Genomic DNA, 21221 nt, shown 5'->3' on the forward strand with positions numbered 1-21221 from the left:
CTGTTCCATAAACTCCTTCTGCTGATACCACTCTGGGATTAGTTTCTCTGAGATAAATCTGTCTTAACAGCTGGAAAACAGTTTTCCTTTAAGATCAATGTATTGAAAGGCAGAATAACCACTTCTCAGGCCAAATTTCTAGTTTCTGGCTAGCATCTAGCTTATCTGAATAAATTAAGCTCTTGCAAATCTGTCTTCATTTACAATACAGTGGGTTACATACAGGGCAAATAGCTTTACGGATTCTGTAAATTTGTTTTAATAAAAACTTCCAGAAAAGAAGGTGGTGGGTCAAATTGTCAATGGAGCTGTGCCAGGATAGTATTTGCCCCTCTGCTTCTAGTTTATAGAACAAGCCATAAAACTAGCAAGATTAATTCATTCTTAAATGCTCTTACGCTCCAAGTCAATTTATTTCAAGCTTTAACATTCTTAACAAATGCAAATACTTCACTTGAACCAAATTCTGCCTCATTCTGAAACTAACACAACAACTTAATGAAAACAGTTTTCAGTAATCTTCGAGTTCCTAATAACAAAAAAAAAAAAAAAAAGAAATGTTCTGCTTTTTACTAAAACAAGTCTTTCGAAAGACAGATTTCTGAATCCTGACTAGGCAGCAGAACGAGCATGAGACATTTTCAGTTCCTCGTGCTAACCAGAATTAGCATATTAGCTGCGGTATTTAGAGTGCCCACAACAATTAGTCCTTTCACCTCTTCCACCTAGATCAGCTTGAAATGCTTGGTTGTGTGCAACACACAAAACAATAATCATGTAAGAAAATGGTAAAGACCTCAGTGCTGAAAGGGACAAATTAGGGGAACAGAGGACTGACTCCCAGGGAACAACCAGAGCTTACCATGCTCCTCCTGCCATTGACAGAATGATCCCCTCCTAATAGGGACAGCTATTTCAATTGCAGTTTTACCAAAAAAGGCTTAACGCGAAGACACACCAACAAGAACCTGCATGGAGGAGCTTATAATCTAATTTATGATGAGAACAGGTGTGAGAGTAACGAACAAAGTGGTGGTCCTGGAGGGAAAAGGGTAGTTGTGATTATGAAAAGAGACTAAAAGTGATGGAGACTTGGAAGTGCAGGTTTTACAGGAGCTTCTCCCCTTGGATATGAAGATAGTGGATTATAAGGAACATGACTCCACCAGAAATTACTTCACAAATCTGATACAGGGTGAACATTTAATTTCCCTAACTACAGCTTGATTTGCTCTTTTCCTGTCTTTTAATATATTCAGTGTCATCAAATTTAATGGAGATTTTATTAGGTCTCAAATATTATCCCTTAGTACTGTAATTATCATCTGTGATTAATCCTCCTTGCCCTAGAAAGTCATGCACATTTTTTAGATGGAACAGTATATATTTCAATGTTCTTTTGTAATTAAAAGAGACAGAACCGAAGAGAACAAATGAAAGGGCAGGTCTCTCACTGCACACTGTTACTGAGGTATGTTGTATTTTGGATTAATTTATCTGTGGGCTACCCAAACTGTTGTAAGCCCCCCGTCATTACTGCAGATTACTTACAGAAGAATCTGTGGATTACATAAAATGAATTACAAAAAAATTCAACCTTTGATAGAACCGGTAACCACGTCTAACAAAATATATTAACATAAGAAGTTCTAAAGCAGTCTGGTATCATTTTCAACACATCTTCAAGAGACAGGTACTTAAGGGAAAAATCATTGAAAGAGTTAAAAGAAAGAGAAGTCCTGTTAGGTTATCTTTGCTACAGGTGATCATCTGCCACTTTAGCTATAATGGCACCTGAACCCCACTGGAGCAGAGAGGCAGACATTAAGAGGCGGGCAACTGCTATGTTTCGCATCACTATTTTGTAATTTTATACGTCCCTTCTTCAGCAACCGCTTCGTAAACACAATTAAAAACACACACATTAAAAATGAACCGGAGAGCTATTATGCAGTGTAGAACCCCATCCTACCTGCGGGATGGACAACGAAACCTGTGTCACACGCATACTGGGTTTCTGAGATGGCTACAGGAGCGCGACCGGCCACAGGGACATTACCTGCTTGAAGGTACTCGGGCAGCAGCGTCTCCGGCAGCGTCTCCGGCAGCTGGTAACCGTTCTTCCTCGCAACCACGAGGTGGAAAGCGGCACAGAACTCTGGGAGCGTCAGCGCCCCGTCGCAATCCACGTCGCTCAGCTCCCTGCAGGTACAACAGGCGCATGTTTTTCCAAGCCGTTACCTCAGGGAAACATACGTGTGCAATCACCGGGAAACAGAAACGGGACTTCAAGAAGTGCTATTTTAATACTAGACAAGCATCTCTGCCATTTGCACTTGATCCTAACCTGTACATTTGTCTCAGGGAAAATGAAGCAAGCTAATTTTCTAATAGTGACTTGTCATTTTTTTTCTTTTTTAATAAAGCATATTTTTTTGTTATCCATCATACGACACAATATGATGGTATGTATATATTCTAACATGAAATACATATCCTGTACTTCCAAGGGTGAAATGAACTTTTAGCTAGTTTTGGCTAATCCATGCAGGATCTTAAACAGTGCAAGCAGATAAAGTTAAAAATGGACTTCAGCAAAGTAACTTCAGTTACTTAGCACCGAGGACTAGCCTCAAGAAAAGAGCTAAATAAATGCTTTTGACAAGTTTAAATGTTACTGTTAACTGCTCACTAAAGCTGTCTGTCTTTAATTCTAGGATGCTTCTCAATCAATAAAACTTCAGAAATTCAAGAATTCAAATTCATAAATCAACTCTTTGCAAGAAATAAGCATTATTTTATCATTAGCACATAGACTAAAATAAACAATTCACTTCCTGCTCTTTGAAAGTAATGAGCATTTTTCAAGCTGTTGAGGTTATAGTAACAAAGACTGAAACATCCCATGTGTTTAACACAGCAACACAACCTGATAAATCACATCACAAAATTATAATTATCTACTAGAAAGGAATACTTCTCTTAAAATTTTGCACAGAGAACAACTTGTATCAGCAATAGAAATGTGTTTTGTTAACATATTGGGTTAATCCATGCTTCTTAAATAATCTTAAATTTAAATTCCAATATTCACTTCCCCCAACACAATGTTTCTTCAGTTGTTTTGGTTTTGTTTTCACAAGTGACAACCCACTTTGAAAAGATTCCAGGCATATGCTTTGACCCCGACGGATGTTTAGGCTCTTGCAAGCTTTTCTTCTCATCTCTCCTCAGAAAAGCATATATAAAAGTAAAACTTCTATCAGCATTTTTGATCAACGTTTAAAACTGCTTGTTCTTCCTATCTGAGATGCAAGGATGACACTGAATTACAAAGCACCATGTTGTTTATGAAAATATAATAGAATCCTTGTCAAATTTAATCATGCACAGTTCCATCTGCAATCGTTTCTAAATAAGCTCATTAAAAGTAAGTGTGCTGGTTCATTAGAAAAGCACTGATGAATTATGTAGTGGTACTTACTAAAAATTAGGCATTAATTAGGCCTCCTCTGACAAAACACAGCCAGAAACATAAAACCAACACCACATCTAAAACATTCCAGAGGTGCTTCTCCTCTGTGTCGTTTCATGAAAAATGTCAGTGCGTTGACTAATGATGCTGCTTACACTATAGTTAAGAACAGCTCTCAGTTAGATGGCTGCTCAAACCGTCCCAGTCCTGCTGAGTAGGCGAACATCTCTACAGAAAACAAGCGTGTCAGGAAGATCAATGAGCACCCTGTTGCTTGGGCCTGAAAGTGATTCTGGAGATAAGAGCAGTAATTATAGTTGAAGACACTTTTCAAAATTTAACAAGAACTCTTGAATTAAGCGTCTCTGGGGGAAAAAAAAAAACAAACCCAAACCAAAACAGGATACACATCCCCAACGCTATTACAGTACTTACCAGATGTGAGAAAGCTCTGGGATGGGCAGCTTTGATTTTGTGAAGAAATTCTTTGCCATGGAACCTGTTGGGAAAGCGTGCCTTATCAACCATTTGAAATTAATTCCCCAATTACTTTCTTTTGGCCAGGGCTGCCGCACCAGAAGCGGCTGCTTACTTTACATCTGAGAGATGCTCAGATTAACTGGATGCTAATATAGGTGTTGGACCATTTGTCTCTTGGTGAATAAGTGAAAGCCAGACAGAGCTGTTCACCTCATTTCCCCATTCCCTCCATATGCGAAAAATAAATAAAAGGAAAACAGGCTTCAGTACTAGTGATTCTAACCAGCATAATTAGTATGTCACCAATGATGAAATAACAGACACAAATGGCTCTGCTTCACCCAGAAGCCATGTGTGTGGCAGTACAGCGCTGTAGTGTCTGCACTGCTCTCCCAAGACGTTGCTTCAGCCATGACTTTTCCCTGCAGTGGCTCAAATGTTATGAAAAAAAAGAAGAAAAACAAAAAAACCCAGGAGATTCAGACAGCACATAGCTACTGTCCTGATGCAGGCATCCTCGCACAACCTCTGACCACCTGTGATTCAGGAACTTTCTCAACCAGGGATAGCACTTAAATATTTGATAACTTCTGACAGATTTTTCAATCACAGATTTCTCAAATAATTTCTTAAACCTGGACTGTAGCTGCATCTGTATCGCCCTGCAGCAAGGATTGCTACACCTTAATTATTTTAGGATGCTGTGGAAGCTCAAATTTATTGTTTATAAACAGTAATTCTGGATATGCACGGACTGCCTGAGAATCTTGCTCAACATAAAGGAAAATGCACAGCTACCTGAGAGGCTGTATATGCATATATACATACATACACAGTTACAGACATATATAAATCTGTGAGGAAATACCATGTGGTTGAACAATCATTTTCTCTTTCAAGCAAATTATATTAAGGGATCTTAACTGAGGAAAAGAACTGGTAAAACACTAATTTCTGTCATCAGCAGGTAATTTATTTAAACTTTTGGCTGGATCCAAGCCTCCTGAACCCCAGTAATAGAGCAGGGCGCAATAAAACTGCTTCAATTTAAAATCTGTGACATCTTCCTTGCCAGACCACTGTACCCGGGGCGACTTCTCTCACGAGCAGCCTGATCCTCCTATTTAGGATGGAAACGCAATCTCAGTACGCTGTTAACAACACTTTTACCACGTGTGTGCTCTCTGGGATTTGATTTTAATCACCTAAATCTCAGTCTCTGAGAGCCATAAACACTCAGGCTTGACCACACAGGACAGTTAACGGTATGCTTCTCTTTCATCACATGGACGCTGCCACATTTCTGCTGGAAAGCAAGCACAAGCCTAAAGGGTTTTTTCAGCTCAATATACTCTGCAAGTGTAATCCACAAATACAGTCCCTGAGAGTGAGAGCTCATTTCAATTTTTACTGAATTACAACACCCCTCTCTCAGATGTAATTCTTTTCCTAAAATCAGGTTATTTAGGAAAAAACATAATGCCCGCAGTATTGGTTTGCTCTTTGAGTCATTTGCCTTTATAAAGACGACACAATCAACTCTTTCTTATAAAATCACTCCAGAGACAAAAAAAAAGAATTATCTACTTAACACTTGGCACCTCTCAACCTGGTCCCTCTACTCGACACACGTGTTGTTGGGTAAAAACTACCTGAAATAAAGGAGTTCAGGTCAGGCTGCAGAGACCTGAACTGGTTCACGTAGTAGTCTCGCTGCTCCTCCGTTATCCTCCAAGGGTCATCCGAGTAGTGGGCGCTGCTGTCCTGCTGCTCCCGCTCCGCTGAAAGAGACTGAAGGGAGGGACACTGGCACCGGCCGCATGCAGGGGGCAGCCAATAGGGCCAAGTGGGTCTCTGGGCACCTCAAGAAACCAGATTCACTCTATTAGTAGACACATACTTTAAAACAAGAAGCAGAAACAGCCACGCTGATTACCATCCGCCTAACTTATCTGCTAAAGCTGAAGCTAATATTAGGTATAGAATCACAGAATCACAGAATGGTTTGGGTTGGAAGGGACCTCAAAGATCATCTAGTTCCAACCCCCCCCTGCCATGGGCAGGGACACCCTCCACTAGACCACCTTGCCCAAAGCCCCATCCAACCTGGCCTTAAACACTTCCAGGGACAGAGCACACACAACCTCTCTGGGCAACCTGTTCCAGTGCCTCACCACTCTAACAGTAAAGAATTTCTTTCTAACATCTAATCTAAATCGACCCTCCTTCAGCTTAAACCCATTACTCCTTGTCCTGTCACTACACTCCCTGATAAACAGTCCCTCTCCAGCTTTCCTGTAGGCCCCTTCAGGTACTGGCAGGCCGCAATTAGATCTCCCTGGAGCCTTCTTTTCTCCAGGCTGAACAACCCCAACTCTCTCAGCCTGTCCTCACAGGAGAGGTGCTCCAGCCCTCTGATCAGCTTCGTGGCCCTCCTCTGGACTCGCTCCAACAGCTCCATGTCTCTCCTGTACTGGGGCCCCCAGAGCTGGACGCAGTACTCCAGGTGGGGTCTCACAAGAGTGGAGTAGAGGGGCAGGATCACCTCCCTCGACCTGCTGGTCACCCCTCTTTTGATGCAGCCCAGGACACGGTTGGCTTTCTGGGCTGCAAGCCCACACTGCCGGCTCATGTTGAGCTTCTCGTCAATCAATACCCCCAAGTCCTTCTCCTCGGGGCTGCTCTCAATCCATTCCTCGCCCAGCCTATGGTTGTGCTTGGGATTGCACCGACCCACGTGCAGGACCTTGTACTTGGCCTTGTTGAACTTTATCTTTACCCAGGCAATTAAAGGAAGTTTTACGTGACCAAAGATAAAAGCAAAAGGAAATCTTGCTACTGCTGACCAGAAAAAGGAAAGTCCAAGTGATGCTATATTACCTCTGGATTCATTTTGGTGGTTCATTTTGGCTGCCATGCATTACAACCCTGAACTGCACACTGTACACCTGAAATGGACGGAACCAGTAAAGGACCTGAAGCTATATTTATGCAGCACGGTGCATAAAAATTTAGCTTTGCTAAGAAACTGTGTATCTAGTCTAAGAGTAGTGCTGTACCTACGGAGCTATACCGCTTCTGGACCCTCAGCTCACGCAGGTAACTCAGCACATATTACGCTGACCCAGGGAGATGCGTGAACCCCTAGAGACCTCCTTGACCTTCTGCCACTTCTCATGGTTTAGGTAAAAATTCTCCTTCAGGAAGAAGAAAATTCTGGAGGAGAAGGATATTTTATTTATTTATGTCTTTGCTTTCTGATTGACTTGTTTAAGGGAGGTCTGTATGTTTGGTAGGTTGGGTGGTGGTGTTTAGAAGAGGGCTGCTGGTACAATTAGTGTCTTTGTTAAACTGGAATGACTTAGTATTTCAGATGCTTTCAGCCTGGATGACAACACTTTTAAAGAGGGAGGGCAAGAATGAACAACAACCAGGCTCCACCAGCTCCGCAACCCCTTCTCTGACATTGCTGTCCATTTCCTAACAATCAAACACAAAACAGCAGTTCTGAAATACATCAAAAGATCCCCGAAACAGGCAACATCATAAAGCTGTAAATTAATTTTCACTTCAAAGTGCTGCACAAAAGCACCCAATTTCATTTCAAGTTAGCACAAATTATGTGACGCTACCTGCAGATCTTTTCCTGAGGCTCGGGTAACATTTTATTATGGGTGTGGGGTGCTAAGCACTAGGGAAAAGCTACAGAGTCTCTTGAGTCTTGCTTATTTAGGAAAAAGCTCTCCCTTAGGAGAGCTTTGTCCTTCCTTAGGGCAAACTACCTGCTTGCATAATAAAATCACAGCAGGCATACTGGAACATCAGAAAGATCTGCTTTTGCAATCAGCAGGAAAACATAGGACCCATCTCATAAAAGAAAACAAATGTCCAGAAATTAATTTATTTTGTTTGAGATGTGATTTAACCAACTGGGGTGAAAAAACAGTATATGCAGAATATTAGGCCACAGATTCTGTGCCTGTGTTACAGACGGCATTCTAAATCAAGCAGGAATCTCTATGAAACCTCATCTATTTTAAATGAAAATGTTTTACTTTTGCTAGGATAACCTCAATTATTTTTTTTTTTTACTTTTGAACTGAAGATTCTCAGTCCAGTTTCCCTATCTATGCTGTTTGGTGCTTCTCATTCTACTTAACTTCAGCAATTTAATTAACTGGATTATTCATTTTAATTTCTCTTTCCCATCAGCTTTGGCTTTTTCTTTTTCATATACTAAAAAAGCACGCTTCAGCCTCTAGTCTAAAAACACTATGGAGAACATTTTTAACTTCTGAAGTGAGAATTCTTCTGCCTCTTTTTTTAATTATTTCTCTATTATAGTTTTATTAATAGTACTACTCAAGAAAACCATGCAATTCATTACCCGATTAAGAGTTGAACAGGCGAATGCAGGTTTGGCTCCATAATTCCCTGTTGATGATCCATCTTGCTGGTGAGTAGGGTGTCTGACTTCATAAGGAGCTACAGACATTTAAAATAAAGTATATAAATGAAAAGATAATCTAAAAGATTCTACTAGGCTAAAGGAAATAACAATACTGCAAGGTCAAGAATCTAGTCTGCAAACCTATAACAGTATCGAAGTCCACTTTATCAAGCATCTACCAAGTGAACCTAGTATCATAGCATCAAAGTCCATTTTGTCTGCAACAAAATTCCAGCCACATATTCGTCTTTTACATTACATCATTCTTCTTCAGACATTACTGATAGAAACTGTCAGTTATATACTACTACATAACAGAAATCATTGTTCATCATGTTGAAATAGATATTTATATAGCCTGTTTACACATTTATATATTTTATATACTTATAGCCATATATAGCAAAAGAATGTATTACAAATAAGAAGAAACAATTCAACTGAGCTGCAAAAAAATACGCTTTGACAATGCTATCAAACAGTAAATCGCTAATTTTCCATATAATCTTCTTCCCTCTTCCCTAATTTCTGTTGAAAATCAAAATACATGAGTCACCACTTGGCATTATTTGGAGTAAAGCTAGTAAAGAAAAGTAACAATTACTTCTTCTTTTGCTAAAATAAGTCACTTACATTCCACTGCAGCAAATATAGTAAGCGGTGACACAACAGCACGTTTAAGAACAATGTTTTAAAAATAGGTCAAGTATGCAAACACAAAGGCAACTCACTTGCAAACCCTTACAGAGCTGAGAATTTTGAGCTCAGGAAGACCTTAAAAATTATACCCCTACCTGCCTTGCTTTCCTGAGTGGTCTTATCCTCTGTTGGTATCTATTTTTATGCCTGGATAAGTAAGTTCTAATTTCAGAAAAAAACACAGGAAGGAAGTTGGGAAACATACAGATGCCCTTGGAGAGATTTAGGCACAAGGCCACACTGCTGTGTGTTTGCTAGCAAGAAAAACTTCCAAAACTATCAAGAAAAAAAATGATAGAGTCACAGTTGCAAAGCGAAGGGCTGCCTTTGAGGACGCACTATCCGTTTTGAGGTCAGACCTGCAGTACACAACAGTGCTGTGGCACTAGCACCTCCTGCGCGTACACCAACGCTGTGGTGGCTTTCAGACCCACCCTTTCCAGTCATCTTCAGAAAACTGGAAGAACCAGTAGGTCGGTGAGCCTGGCACTTGGTACAGGATGGGCAGTAAAATGTTACCTGCTTACCGCCACTGAGAACACATTTGGCTGAAGTATCACCAGTGGGATTAAAATAGGAGAGATTCCCTTTCTGGAAAAGTGGAGAAATTCCCTTTCTAGAAGATAACCATAGTGTTCTACACCTCTAGGATTTTATCAACTTAAAATTTTAAGTGGTTGAGTAATTAATTTTAGAAGAAGTTGACAGCTGGATTGGACGCTACTGCCTCTACTCACTTTGCACAGCTGCCGACTCCATGAGAAATTTCACTGAAGTTATTGTTGCAACCAAATTCAGAGGGAGAAAAAAAAACTAAACCCCACACCAAACCAAAAAAACCCACCCACCCTAAGTACCATCCCCCATAGTGCTGACAGATCTGGGACACAGAGCCCCCAAAAACAGCAGAGCGCATGACAGGTAACACAGTCGGCTGCTCCCGATGGCCGCCTCCTGCCTGGCTCTTCAGGGTGTGGGCTATCCGCGACATCATCTTCACCGGAGCAGAACATGACTCGTACCAGAAGACAACCTTGCTAGTGTTGCTTATTTCAGAAGTCAACCACTGCTGTTTTATAGAATCATAGAATCATAGAATGGTTTGGGTTGGAAGGGACCTCAAAGATCATCTAGTTCCAACCCCGCTGCCATGCGCAGGGACACCCTCCACTAGACCACCTTGCCCAAAGCCCCATCCAACCTGGCCTTAAACACTTCCAGGGAGGGGGCCTCCACAGCCTCTCTGGGCAACCTGTTCCAGGGCCTCACCACTCTAACAGTGAAGAATTTCTTTCTAACATCTAATCTAAATCGACCCTCCTTCAGCTTGAACCCATTACCCCTTGTACTGTCACTACACTCCCTGATAAACAGTCCCTCACCAGCTTTCCTGTAGGCTCCCTTCAGAAACTGGTAAGCTGCAATTAGATCTCCCCGAAGCCTTCTTTTCTCCATGTTGAACAACCCCAACTCTCTCAGCCTGTCCTCATAGGAGAGGTCCTCCAGCCCTCTGATCAGCTTCGTGGCCCTCCTCTGGACTCGCTCCAACAGCTCCATGTCTCTCCTGTACTGGGGCCCCCAGAGCTGGATGCAGTACTCCAGGTGGGGTCTCACAAGAGTGGAGTAGAGGGGCAGGATCACCTCCCTCGACCTGCTGGTCACCCCTCTTTTGATGCAGCCCAGGACACGGTTGGCTTTCTGGGCTGCAAGCCCACACTGCCGGCTCATGTTGAGCTTCTCGTCAATCAACACCCCCAAGTCCTTCTCCTCGGGGCTGCTCTCAATCCATTCCTCTCCCAGCCTGTAGTCGTGCTTGGGATTGCGCCGACCCACGTGCAGGACCTTGCACTTGGCCTTATTGAACTTCATGCGGTTCACACGGGCCCACCTCTCCAGCCTTGTCAAGGTCCCTTTGGATGGCATCCCTTCGGCAAACTTGCTGAGGGTGCACTCAATCCCATTGTCCATGTCGCCAACAAAGATGTTGAACAGTGCCGGTTCCAGTACTGACCCCTGAGGAACACCACTCATCATCATTCTCCACTTGGACATTGAGCCGTTGACCACAACTCTTTGAGTGCGACCATCCAGCCAATTCCTTATCGTCCCAGTGGTCCATCCATCAAATCCATCTCTCCAATTTAGAGACAAGGATGTCATGCGGGACAGTGTCAGATGCCTTGCAGAAGTCCAGGTAGATGACATCAGTTGCCCTTCCCTTATCCACCAACGCTATAACCCCATCGTAGAAGGCCACCAAGTTTGTAAGGCATGATTTGCCCTTAGTGAAGCCATGTTGGCTGTCACCAGTCACCTCCTTATATTCCATGTGCCTGAGCATAGTCTCCAGGAGGGTCTGCTGCATAATCTTGCCACGCACTGAGGTGAGACTGACTGGCCTGTAGTTCCCTGGGTCCTCCTTTTTTTCCTTCTTAAAAATAGGGGTTATGTTTCCCCTCTTCCAGTCAGTGGGAACTTCGCCGGACTGCCAGGACTTCTCAAATATGATGGAGAGTGGCCTGGCCACTTCATCCGCCAGTTCCCTCAAGACCTGCAGATGCAACTCATCAGGTCCCATGGACTTGTACACCTTCAGGTTCCTCACATATTCTTGAACCTGATCTTCTCCTACAGTGGGCGGTTCTGCATTCTCCCAGTCCCTGCCTTCTGTGGCCTGGGCAGTGTGGCTCAAGCATTTGCCAGTGAAGACTGAGGCAAAGAAGTCATTGAGTACCTCAGCCTTCTCCATATCCTGGGTAACCAGGTCACCCGTTTCATTCCGGAGGGGACCCACATTTTCCCTCGTCCTCCTCTTGTCACTGACATACCTATAGAAGCTTTTCTTGTTGTCCTTGACATCCCTGGCCAGACTAATCTCTATCAGGGCTTTGGCTTTCCTAACCTGATCCCTGGCTGCTTGGACAGTTTCTCTGTATTCTTCCCAGGCTACCTGCCCTTGCTTCCACCCTCTGCAGGCTTCCTTTTTTTGTTTGACTTTGCCCAGGAGCTCCTTGTTCATCCACGGGGGCCTCTTGGTGTTTTTGCTTGACTTCCTCTTTGTTGGGATACATCACTCCTGAGCTTGGAGGAGGTGAATATTAGCCTTGAATATTAGCCAGCTCTCTTGGGCCCCTCTTCTTTCCAGGGCTTTGTCCCATGGTATTCTACCAAGCAGATCCCTGAAGAGGTCAAAGTCTGCTCTCCTGAAGTCCAGGGTATTGAGCTTGCTGCGTGCCCTCCTTGCTGCCCTGAGGATCCTGAATTCCACTATTTCGTGGTCACTGCAGCCAAGGCTGCCCTTCAGCTTGACATCCCCTACCAGGCCCTCCTTATTGGTGAGAATAAGGTCCAGCATGGCACCTCTCCTCGTGGGCTCCTCTATCACTTGGAGGAGAAAGTTGTCATCAACACATTCCAGGAACTTCCTGGATTGCTTGTGCTCAGCTGTGTTGTCCCTCCAGCAGATGTCAGGGTGGTTGAAGTCCCCCATAAGAACCAGGGCTTGCGAGTGTGAGGCTGCTCCTATCTGCCTATAGAGGGCTTCATCTGCTCGGTCCCCCTGGTCAGGTGGCCTGTAGCAGACCCCCGCTATGATGTCCCCTGCCCCAGCCCTCCCTTTAATCCTGACCATAGGCTCTCGGTCGGCTCCTCATCCATCCCCATTTTATTCAGTTATGCCAAGGGTGTGGTGGTAAAAATCACGTCTCTGAGCAAACAGCAGTTTACCTAACCGGCAAATGAACCTGTGACTCAGTACTGGTATGATTTTCACATGAAGGCCACTTGAGAATGTTGAACACATTCTTATCATGGCTGTAGTGAGTTTCAAAATATTGCAATAGCTCTGTTTTTTCACTCATTTATAAATAAGGACAACAGCTAAAAGACTGGTATGCTCCATACCTCACTCAGTGCAAACACGCTAACTGAAACCAGGAGGGATGATGGAGGGATGGTATAGACCAATGACTGCTATTGCCACCATCTCGGCCACCAGATGTTGCAATTAGGAGAGTAGGGGTGCCTTACTATTAACAGGAGCTTGTAAAGCCTTAGTAAAACTGGCTTCTGCCCCACTACGCTTACTAAAATCACAACGTTTTGCCACCTACTCTAATGGCAGTGAGGTCAAGGACAGAGTATATATGTAGTGCCTTATTTTTGTATGTTTTGCCTAAGTGACATCGTGGGACTGCTTTTATATTCATCTCCTATTGTTATTTCCGTTATGAAACCAGAGAGATTATTATCCTTTCCTGCAAAGAAGGTTCACTGCCAATCTGAAAACTAACATAGCAGCTACTGAAATCAGGAGTGGGCTTTTCTTCCCCTCTAATGAAACCAAAAGCATCACACACCCTGAATATATATACTCACAAACACTCTGTCACTGGGATATATTGCACACAGTCTTGTCAGAGATTAGGTATTAGCATTTAACTGTGAGCGGTGACACATAAATCTAACTAATTTACCAGAAAGCGAACAAGATTGAACAATCAAAATAAAATTAGATGATTGAATCGTTTTCCAAAATGCAGGTCTAATTAAATTTTAAAATCTTTAGGCTGATTGTCAGTTGCATTTGAAATTTGCATGCTTCTGGAAATTAAAAAAAAAAACAATAATACAATGTGCACATCTCAATTTTTATCCTACCTCCATGCTGCTGTTCCAGCCCACTTCTAGATTTACCATATCCATAACTTAGGGGTATTCTCTGGTATGTAGATGGAGAAGCAGGAGGCGAGCAGATTGGAGACATCGGAGGAGACTTGGGTTCCTATTTCAAAAACACATCAACACAAAATGAGACAACAACACAACAACCAAGTAACCCTGCACAGTGATCCGAACGCATACAGCGTGACAGACAAAGAAGAGACAAACACTGCAGCTCCCTCAGGCCCTTCATTTCCAAGAAAAGGCTCCTTAAAAAACAAAAGACAGAATTTGGTATTGAGCCTTCTAGGGGTAAAGTATGGCAATGTCATAGCAAAGCTTTACAATGAACAGCTTAAAGATGTTTTACTTCCAAAGATGCCTGAAGAAGTGTATGCAGAAGGCTTAAATGTGAGTAGGTATCTTTTAATTTACATAACACAGTTAGTTAGTGTGAGTACATTCTTTGTAGGAGAGCATTTTTCATAGGAAAAAACTTACAAAAATTAAAATAAATCTCCGAATCTGTATTTTAAGCACTCTGTGGATTTGTAGGTGTTTTGGGTAACTATCCTAAGGCTTTCTCTTTCCCTTGAATTACAGAGATTGTTTAAGAAGAGGATGTGATCTTGAAACAATTTACTGTATAAAAAGGAAAATATAACCCAGCAAAGATAACCTAGATGGAGCCAGGGGTTTGAAGGCAGCATTCTGCTTCAGTGTCAGTACACACAGGCAGACAGGCATACGTGCTCTGCTTCCTCATCCTCTTATTCCACACCCGTGTATCTTGTCATCAGCTTGTTCCCGTTGGTTGACCTCAGGCTGGGAATGCGTTTAGTCAGCCTGACGCACCGTGTGACAAATGTGTGCGCACGTTACAGGAAGATAAAGCACCTGCCGCCAGGCATTTACAACATGACCTGATATGGTACCAGAAGAGAAGGTGTCAGGCCTGGGGAAAATTACGCAAATCAAGGTTGCGCTGTACGAGAATAAGCGCTCTCAACTCTCCCAAATACAGGGAATACGAATCTCCCTTGGCCAGCTTTATTAAATTGGCAACTCAGAACAACAGACACTGGGATGATGTTTCACCAAGGACAAAAGAAAAGCAGATTTCTTCTGGGCTGCTCCTGGAGGAGGTTAGAAGGGAAGAAAACCTGGTGGCCGTATCCCACCCAGAAATAGCCTTGTGATTCAACACCTCTTCTCCAACTGAGTATTTCTGTAGTGACTAAGGATCACAGTGGCCATGAGAAATCGCTCGCTTTCCCGTTTCATTTCACAGGCAGATTCCTATTTGCTGCTCCTCTCCTAGTCCTCTCCAACAAACAGCACTGGACTAAGTAGGAGGACAACACAGCAAGAACTTATACAGAATATTACAGGGCTGACAGCTTTATACAAGCTCATATAGAGAAACTCCCTTCAGGGATGCAACCGGGATGCATCAAAATCAGAGCACAGCCCTGATGGGGATTATTTGCACGCCAGGAGTTCATCTCCTGTCTAGTACTGCAAAACTGAGTAAGCCCACATGAGTGTAATCATTTACAGGACTGGACCCAAAGGGAGGATGCATAACGACATACTGGCCTGAAGGAGATGGGCCTGTTACCTGTTTGTCCCCTTCATCTGTTCTTTTGTAGGAATTTTTTTCCAAAGTTGCATGTGGAACCTGAAATTTAACTCCATGGAGTTCTGCTGGAGTCCCGTAACGTACTTCACCGTCATTTTTCAGTGCCATAAACCGCGGCAGAGGCAATTCTTCATTAAAAGAAAGAAAAATTAAATTGAGACTACAGAACATTAAAAGTACTTTACACAGTATCGCCTTGTAAAACCAATGAAAAGTTTATCCATAAAAGAGTGCTATTTATATTTTCTAACGTTTATAAATGTGGAACTCCTGTGATTATTTTATGTCTTCATAAAAATGTGAATGTTACACAAAGCTACATTCACTAGCTTAATATATAATCTGTCCATGCAAAGAGAAAGAAATAAGCCTTATGCACATTATTAAAGCAAGCGGAAAACTCATTTCCTGCCTTCAAAACGTTGTCTGTAATGAAAAGAATAGTTTCCCACAGAAACTGCGGGACTGATGAATTAATCAGTCAGGATCACAGTATGATGATCAATGCTGCCACCATAAAAGGAACAAATTAAAAATGGTAAGGTTCAGACATCATGCCAAGACCTGGTGAGATGACCGTGTCAAAAGGTCCTGGGTTGTGTCTGCTCTGCAGAGCACAAGAGTGACACTTTGTCACTTTTTAAGACGATTCCCGATTATTTTGAAGAAACACCATTTATTTTTGTGCACAGTCACCCTGAAAGATCAATACAATTAAAATTAACAGAACGCTCAAAACCGAGCAAAGCCATACGTTACCTTTGTAATCATTTACACCTACAGCTACGACCAGTAAGAAAAAGAAATCGATTGGGAGTTCGGTGCATATTACTCACCCCACTCTAAAGGCACTCATACATTTCCAGAGAAAATGTAATTAGCACCGGAAGCATTTCAGTAACAGTAAGTAAGCAGGATATCAATACAAGGACTGCAAGTACCCTTCTTCACTCAAATTTGTGGATTATTTGCAGATGCTGGACTTGTAAAACATACAAAGTAAATCTCACTTAGTTCAGGTTTCTAATTTGGTTTGTTGGGTTTGGGGTGTTTGGTTTTTTTCAAATTAACATCCTTAGAAAGGACCGCAATGCAAGAGAGAGCGCACAAGCTGTCAGTGAGGAAAACCAACAGACAAATCTAGGCTGCCCCACTTCACCCCTGATTTAAACTTCCCCACCAGCGAGGCACCGAACCGAACCGTGCCAGCTGCATCCGATCCCCTCTGTTTGGTTGGGAGCTCTGCACCACAGGAGCTCAGCTCGCACAGGTCTACACGTGCTTGCCAGCCCGGCTTTGACCCCCGGGATTGGGCAGAGTTGGGAACGCCCTCCCTGTGCTTTGTAACGTAGGCGAATTTTACATTTCGTTGCCTTTAGCAGGGAGAGCGGAGCAGAAACTGCGCTGGAACCCAATTGTGAGGCTGTGGGTAGGTCCTGCCTTTCTTACCTCCTCCCTGACCTCGTGGCTGGTTGCATCGCTGCCTTCAGCACTCATGCCCAGAGCACAGCCCCATGCCACGGTTCAAACACCCACCCAGGATGCTGGAGCTAAGGGTTCAAACCTGCTCAGGCTCAAGCCAAAGTGAAAAGCCACGTGTTCTGAAGCCTGAGCCCTGCTGAGGCAGGGCATGCATCACCGGAGGCAAGAACATCGAGTTCCTTCCATTTAGTCACTATCAAGGTTTCGCAGCTAGAAAGGACCTGCTTTCTCTCTTCACCGCTTGAGTTTGATAAGCTTCTTCTAAGAAGCATTTTTCTCCATCAAAAATGGTACATTTAATATTACTGTCAATTCCCTGGGAAGAACAAAGCTCTTTTAAATTACATCTAATATACGTTTTCATACCTACCGATAGGAAGCATTATGATTTTGTCACCGTTACCCATTTATTTCAGCAGATTTATTTGCTAAAAGAGATGAGTGTTGCAAGCTGCCCTGCACAGGGGGACCCCTGACCTGCCCACACCCCCCCACAATGTGCCTGCACCCAAAGCAGCTATCAGCTCCCAATCTGGACAGCTGTCAAGACTAGAGGCTGAAGGCGAGAGAGAAATGCGTCTCCAGCACTGATCAGCTGTCATTCGTGCCATTCCTTTGGAAACGCCTTTTCCAGAGGGGGGATGTCATCTCAGCTTTGCCATACATGTAATTCACTGCAATTTTCTACCAGTCACTTAGAGAATGTAGCATTACCTTCTACTCTTTCTCTGCTCCTCAAAATACAATTGTTTCATAGACACGTTGGAAGAAAAGTTTACCACTGTGGAGAGCTGACAAGCATTAAAGAAAGCAAGAAACAAGTGCATAGCACTGCAAGCAAAATTTGCTACTTACCATTCTTAATGCTCTCAATCCGTACTGGGAACCCTGACTGCGCTGCCGCAATTAACTTCAAAGCAATATAAAATTGAGCAGGACCAAAATAACCCACGCGCTTGGCTCCACAAACTTCTGTAATCTAAGAGAGAAGAGACACATTGTTGGTTAAATGCATTTCACTCTTCCAGAGAATGTAAACAGCTCTACATAAACAAAGAAAAAAATCTTTAAAAACACAAAACGTTTGCTGTATTTAAAGTTTTCTATTAAGCGTATTTGTTTCAACTCAGGACATTGCTGCCTGATCACATTCCCCTTCGTATATCAGAGACAGGCAGTTGTTAAGCTCTTCAGAAGCACCACTGGGTAACACTGCTATCCTGAAACACCTTAAGGGTTTTCATACTACGTAGGATTTTAATAGCAGGTGAAACGGTATCTTGGTAAGTACGCTGTCCAGTAAAACATTTCCATTGCAGAAGCTATGGTATTCACAGAAAATTGCACTTAATGCTAGCCCTTACAACAACAGTTCAATTACTGTAACTGGAACATAAATGCATCTCAAGACCCCATTGCACCACTTGAGCAGAACACTTGTCTTTGTGAAAAATTAACACAGCCTCAGCACTGAAGCTTGATTTCTATATATACACACACTCCACTCTTTGTGTCACTCAGCCACCTCTATGAAGCAAACGGCTCCATGTTCACACACTCAGACAACAGCTAAACAAACAACAGCTATCAACATGTTTTAAGCACAGGCGCCAGTCCTCCCATGCCTGGAGCTCCCAGATGTTCACAGGCAAACTTCAGCCATTGAGGTTAGAACGAAAGCGCATCCCCCCCAGATGTGAAGGGAAGCCCCAAATTGTTTTCCTGAAAATACACCCAGATTAACAATGTCTCTTAGCTGGCGAGGTGCATCACCTGTGTGCAGGATGACAGTAGAGCTGTGCTGGTTCTTCATGGGCAAGTGCTGCTCTCCAGAAAACCCATCTGTGAATCACTGCCAAGCTACAGCAGCAGCATGACAGAAACTATTCCCATGTCATGTGTATAAACAAAGAACTAGTCTATTTTTTCTAATACATTTTTATGTGTATATACATGCACACACAGAAAGTGGCAAAATGTCAGGTGAAACAATTACTGAAAAAGCAAATTATTTGGAATGGTAACTCTTACTAATCAAAGAAAATTATCTTCAAACAAACTCTTCTTTGCCCATGGCTTCTGCTTTGACTGAACGAGCTGTAGCTTCCTTCTCTTCCTGTGAGTTTTGGAGATGCACGACTTACATCTTGTGATCAAGGAATTATCAAGCAGCTTTCTTTTCTCTTACTGGTTGATGAAATGGGAGATCGATTCTCTGTAGGAGGACAGCTTCAATTAACCAGTGGCGTTTCATTCCCTTTCCTCTACGTATCTTTTTTTCCTGAAGTCATTTTGGCCTTTTTTTATTCCCCTTGCTCTGTCGCTGATCTTACTTCTTGTATTTTCCAGTGGGAAGGCAGGGCACTTGGCGTGTGCCCGAGATGGATGGTGCCGAAGCATGATTAAAAACAGAAGTGTGCCGGGGACGGAGGAACAGGCGGAGGGAAACTCCTTGGAGGAGAGCTGCCCTGTCTGGGGTGTGGGCAGGAGCCGAGTGCATCATGTCCGCCTCAGCGGATGGCACCATGCAGACCCCAGCGTTGCACAGGGCTCCCCACCACCACAGGGAACAACAATGGCCGCTGTCGGGTGCCGCTGCACCGGTGAGTCCCCCACAGCAGCCTACCGGGGTCCCGTGGCCAGAGCTGACAGCACAGGTAGATGCCCGCTGTGCTGCGGGAGCAGTGCCTGGCTGCCTGCCTGTGGCGTGGGTGTGCTGCCGGCACAGCCCATCACAGTACTGGCACTGTTTCGGGAGGGCTGGGCAGATAGTCCGTACCACTTCTGAACTCCAAAGCAGGTTCCTTCCCCTCATCCCTGGATGCTCCCAATTCACTCATTCCTGCTGCCCACACCTCCCACTCCTGCACGGTCCTTCCCCACCAGCGGCCCCGTCTCTGCCTGACACAGCGGCATGGAGCACAGCTGGGTGGGTTTGACCCAGGACAGGGAGCACGCACCACAGCTGTGGCCCAGCCGGCTCCTCACGGGCACCACCGCCCAGGCACGCCAGACCCCGACGGCTCTGGGGACAACGTCACTGCGGCGGGTACACGGGAAGCCACCGGCCAGGGACTTGCTGAGAGTCCCAGGTGTACAAATTCAATAACCTGGGGCAAAGCAGCCACAGAAGGGTGGTCAAACACTGGAACAGGCTTCCTAGAGAGGTGGTCAATGCCCCAGGCCTGTCAGTATTTAAGAGGCATTTGGACAATGCCCTTTAGAACGTGCTTTAACTTTTGGTCAGTCCTGAAGTGGTCAGGCAGTTGGACTAGATGATCATTGCAGGTCCCTTCCAACTGAAAATATTCCACTCCATCCCATTCCAACTAAGCTGAAATTCATTCTGGGTCCACGGCCCTGCTTCGTTACAAGAGAAGGTCACTGAACAAGCGATAGCGCTGAGTAAGGCAGTTTGCAAAAGGTGGGCACCCACCTGCACCCAGGCCCTCCCATGGTGGGGTGCAGGTGCTCACCGCCTGCGTGACCCATGGACAGTGCCCAGGATGGCAGCTGCTGCGGTGCAAAAATGCCATGCAAAATCCCTAGGTGTCAAGGGGTGCACCCTTAGAGGGATTTTTCTCCTCTGGGCTCCTTTCCTGCCATGGCATCCTGCGCTGGCTGGCACGGAGCGACAGTGTTACCGTGATCCATGTTTCCTCTGGCCAGCTGCTAGAAAGAGGAAACACCGAGCGACTGGGACTCTCACACAAGGATTTGTGATGCTATCATCCTCCTGAAAAGATACAGAGAGTTAATTTTACATATCTTTTTCTATACTTTGAAATATTAAGGTTGCTGAATGCCAGAAATGCTCTGCTTGCTCCTGATATGGAAACATGAAGATTTTATTCTGATCAAGCGGACTAAAAATTTTTCACAAGGATATACTGTCTCTCAAAAACACAGTGGTGTTTCTCAAGGACATTTACAGCCAATCAGCCTGAAACTCTCTGAGTAGTTTTGCTCTTCAGTAGTAACAAAAGAAAAATATTTTGTAGGCACGAGCTCCTCCATGTTATTTTTGCAACTAAATCCTGATCTCTTGTTAACAGCCCAGAGCAACAGATGCAAGCTGATGGACCAGCCAAATTTATTACATGACTAATTGTAGGTTTTCATATAGATTAATTGCAGGTAGAGACATTTACTCTTATCAGGTTCACCGTACAGTTAGAGCAAAGGGATGTGGGTTCCCTTCCAGACAGCATTTCACACTACACACACCAGGACGCTGCTTAGAGCTGCTAGCAGGAGCAGCCCCTCTCTCCAGCAGCCACAGAGGTAGGTGGCAGATTAGCTTTTATCCAAAATTAATTCCTCAGAACATG

The 21221-nt window shown here is 43.9% G+C and overlaps 1 protein-coding gene across 2 annotated transcripts in view; it reads right to left on the reverse strand.

Annotated features, from left to right (window-relative positions):
* The window catches only part of REPS2 (RALBP1 associated Eps domain containing 2), a 105798-nt gene that overhangs the window by 52997 nt on the left and 31580 nt on the right, over window positions 1–21221 (reverse strand). For both annotated transcript variants that reach the window (XM_075775969.1, XM_075775959.1), the window contains exons 2-8: window positions 17746–17869; window positions 15388–15536; window positions 13764–13887; window positions 8343–8440; window positions 5608–5746; window positions 3911–3974; window positions 2060–2202 (exon numbers count right to left, since the gene is read on the reverse strand). In XM_075775969.1, the coding sequence (XP_075632084.1) occupies window positions 2060–2202; window positions 3911–3974; window positions 5608–5746; window positions 8343–8440; window positions 13764–13887; window positions 15388–15536; window positions 17746–17869 (841 nt within the window). The remainder of the gene's footprint in view (window positions 1–2059; window positions 2203–3910; window positions 3975–5607; window positions 5747–8342; window positions 8441–13763; window positions 13888–15387; window positions 15537–17745; window positions 17870–21221) is intronic.

Source organism: Balearica regulorum, chromosome 1, assembly GCF_011004875.1.
Source record: "Balearica regulorum gibbericeps isolate bBalReg1 chromosome 1, bBalReg1.pri, whole genome shotgun sequence".
NCBI lineage: Eukaryota > Metazoa > Chordata > Aves > Gruiformes > Gruidae > Balearica > Balearica regulorum.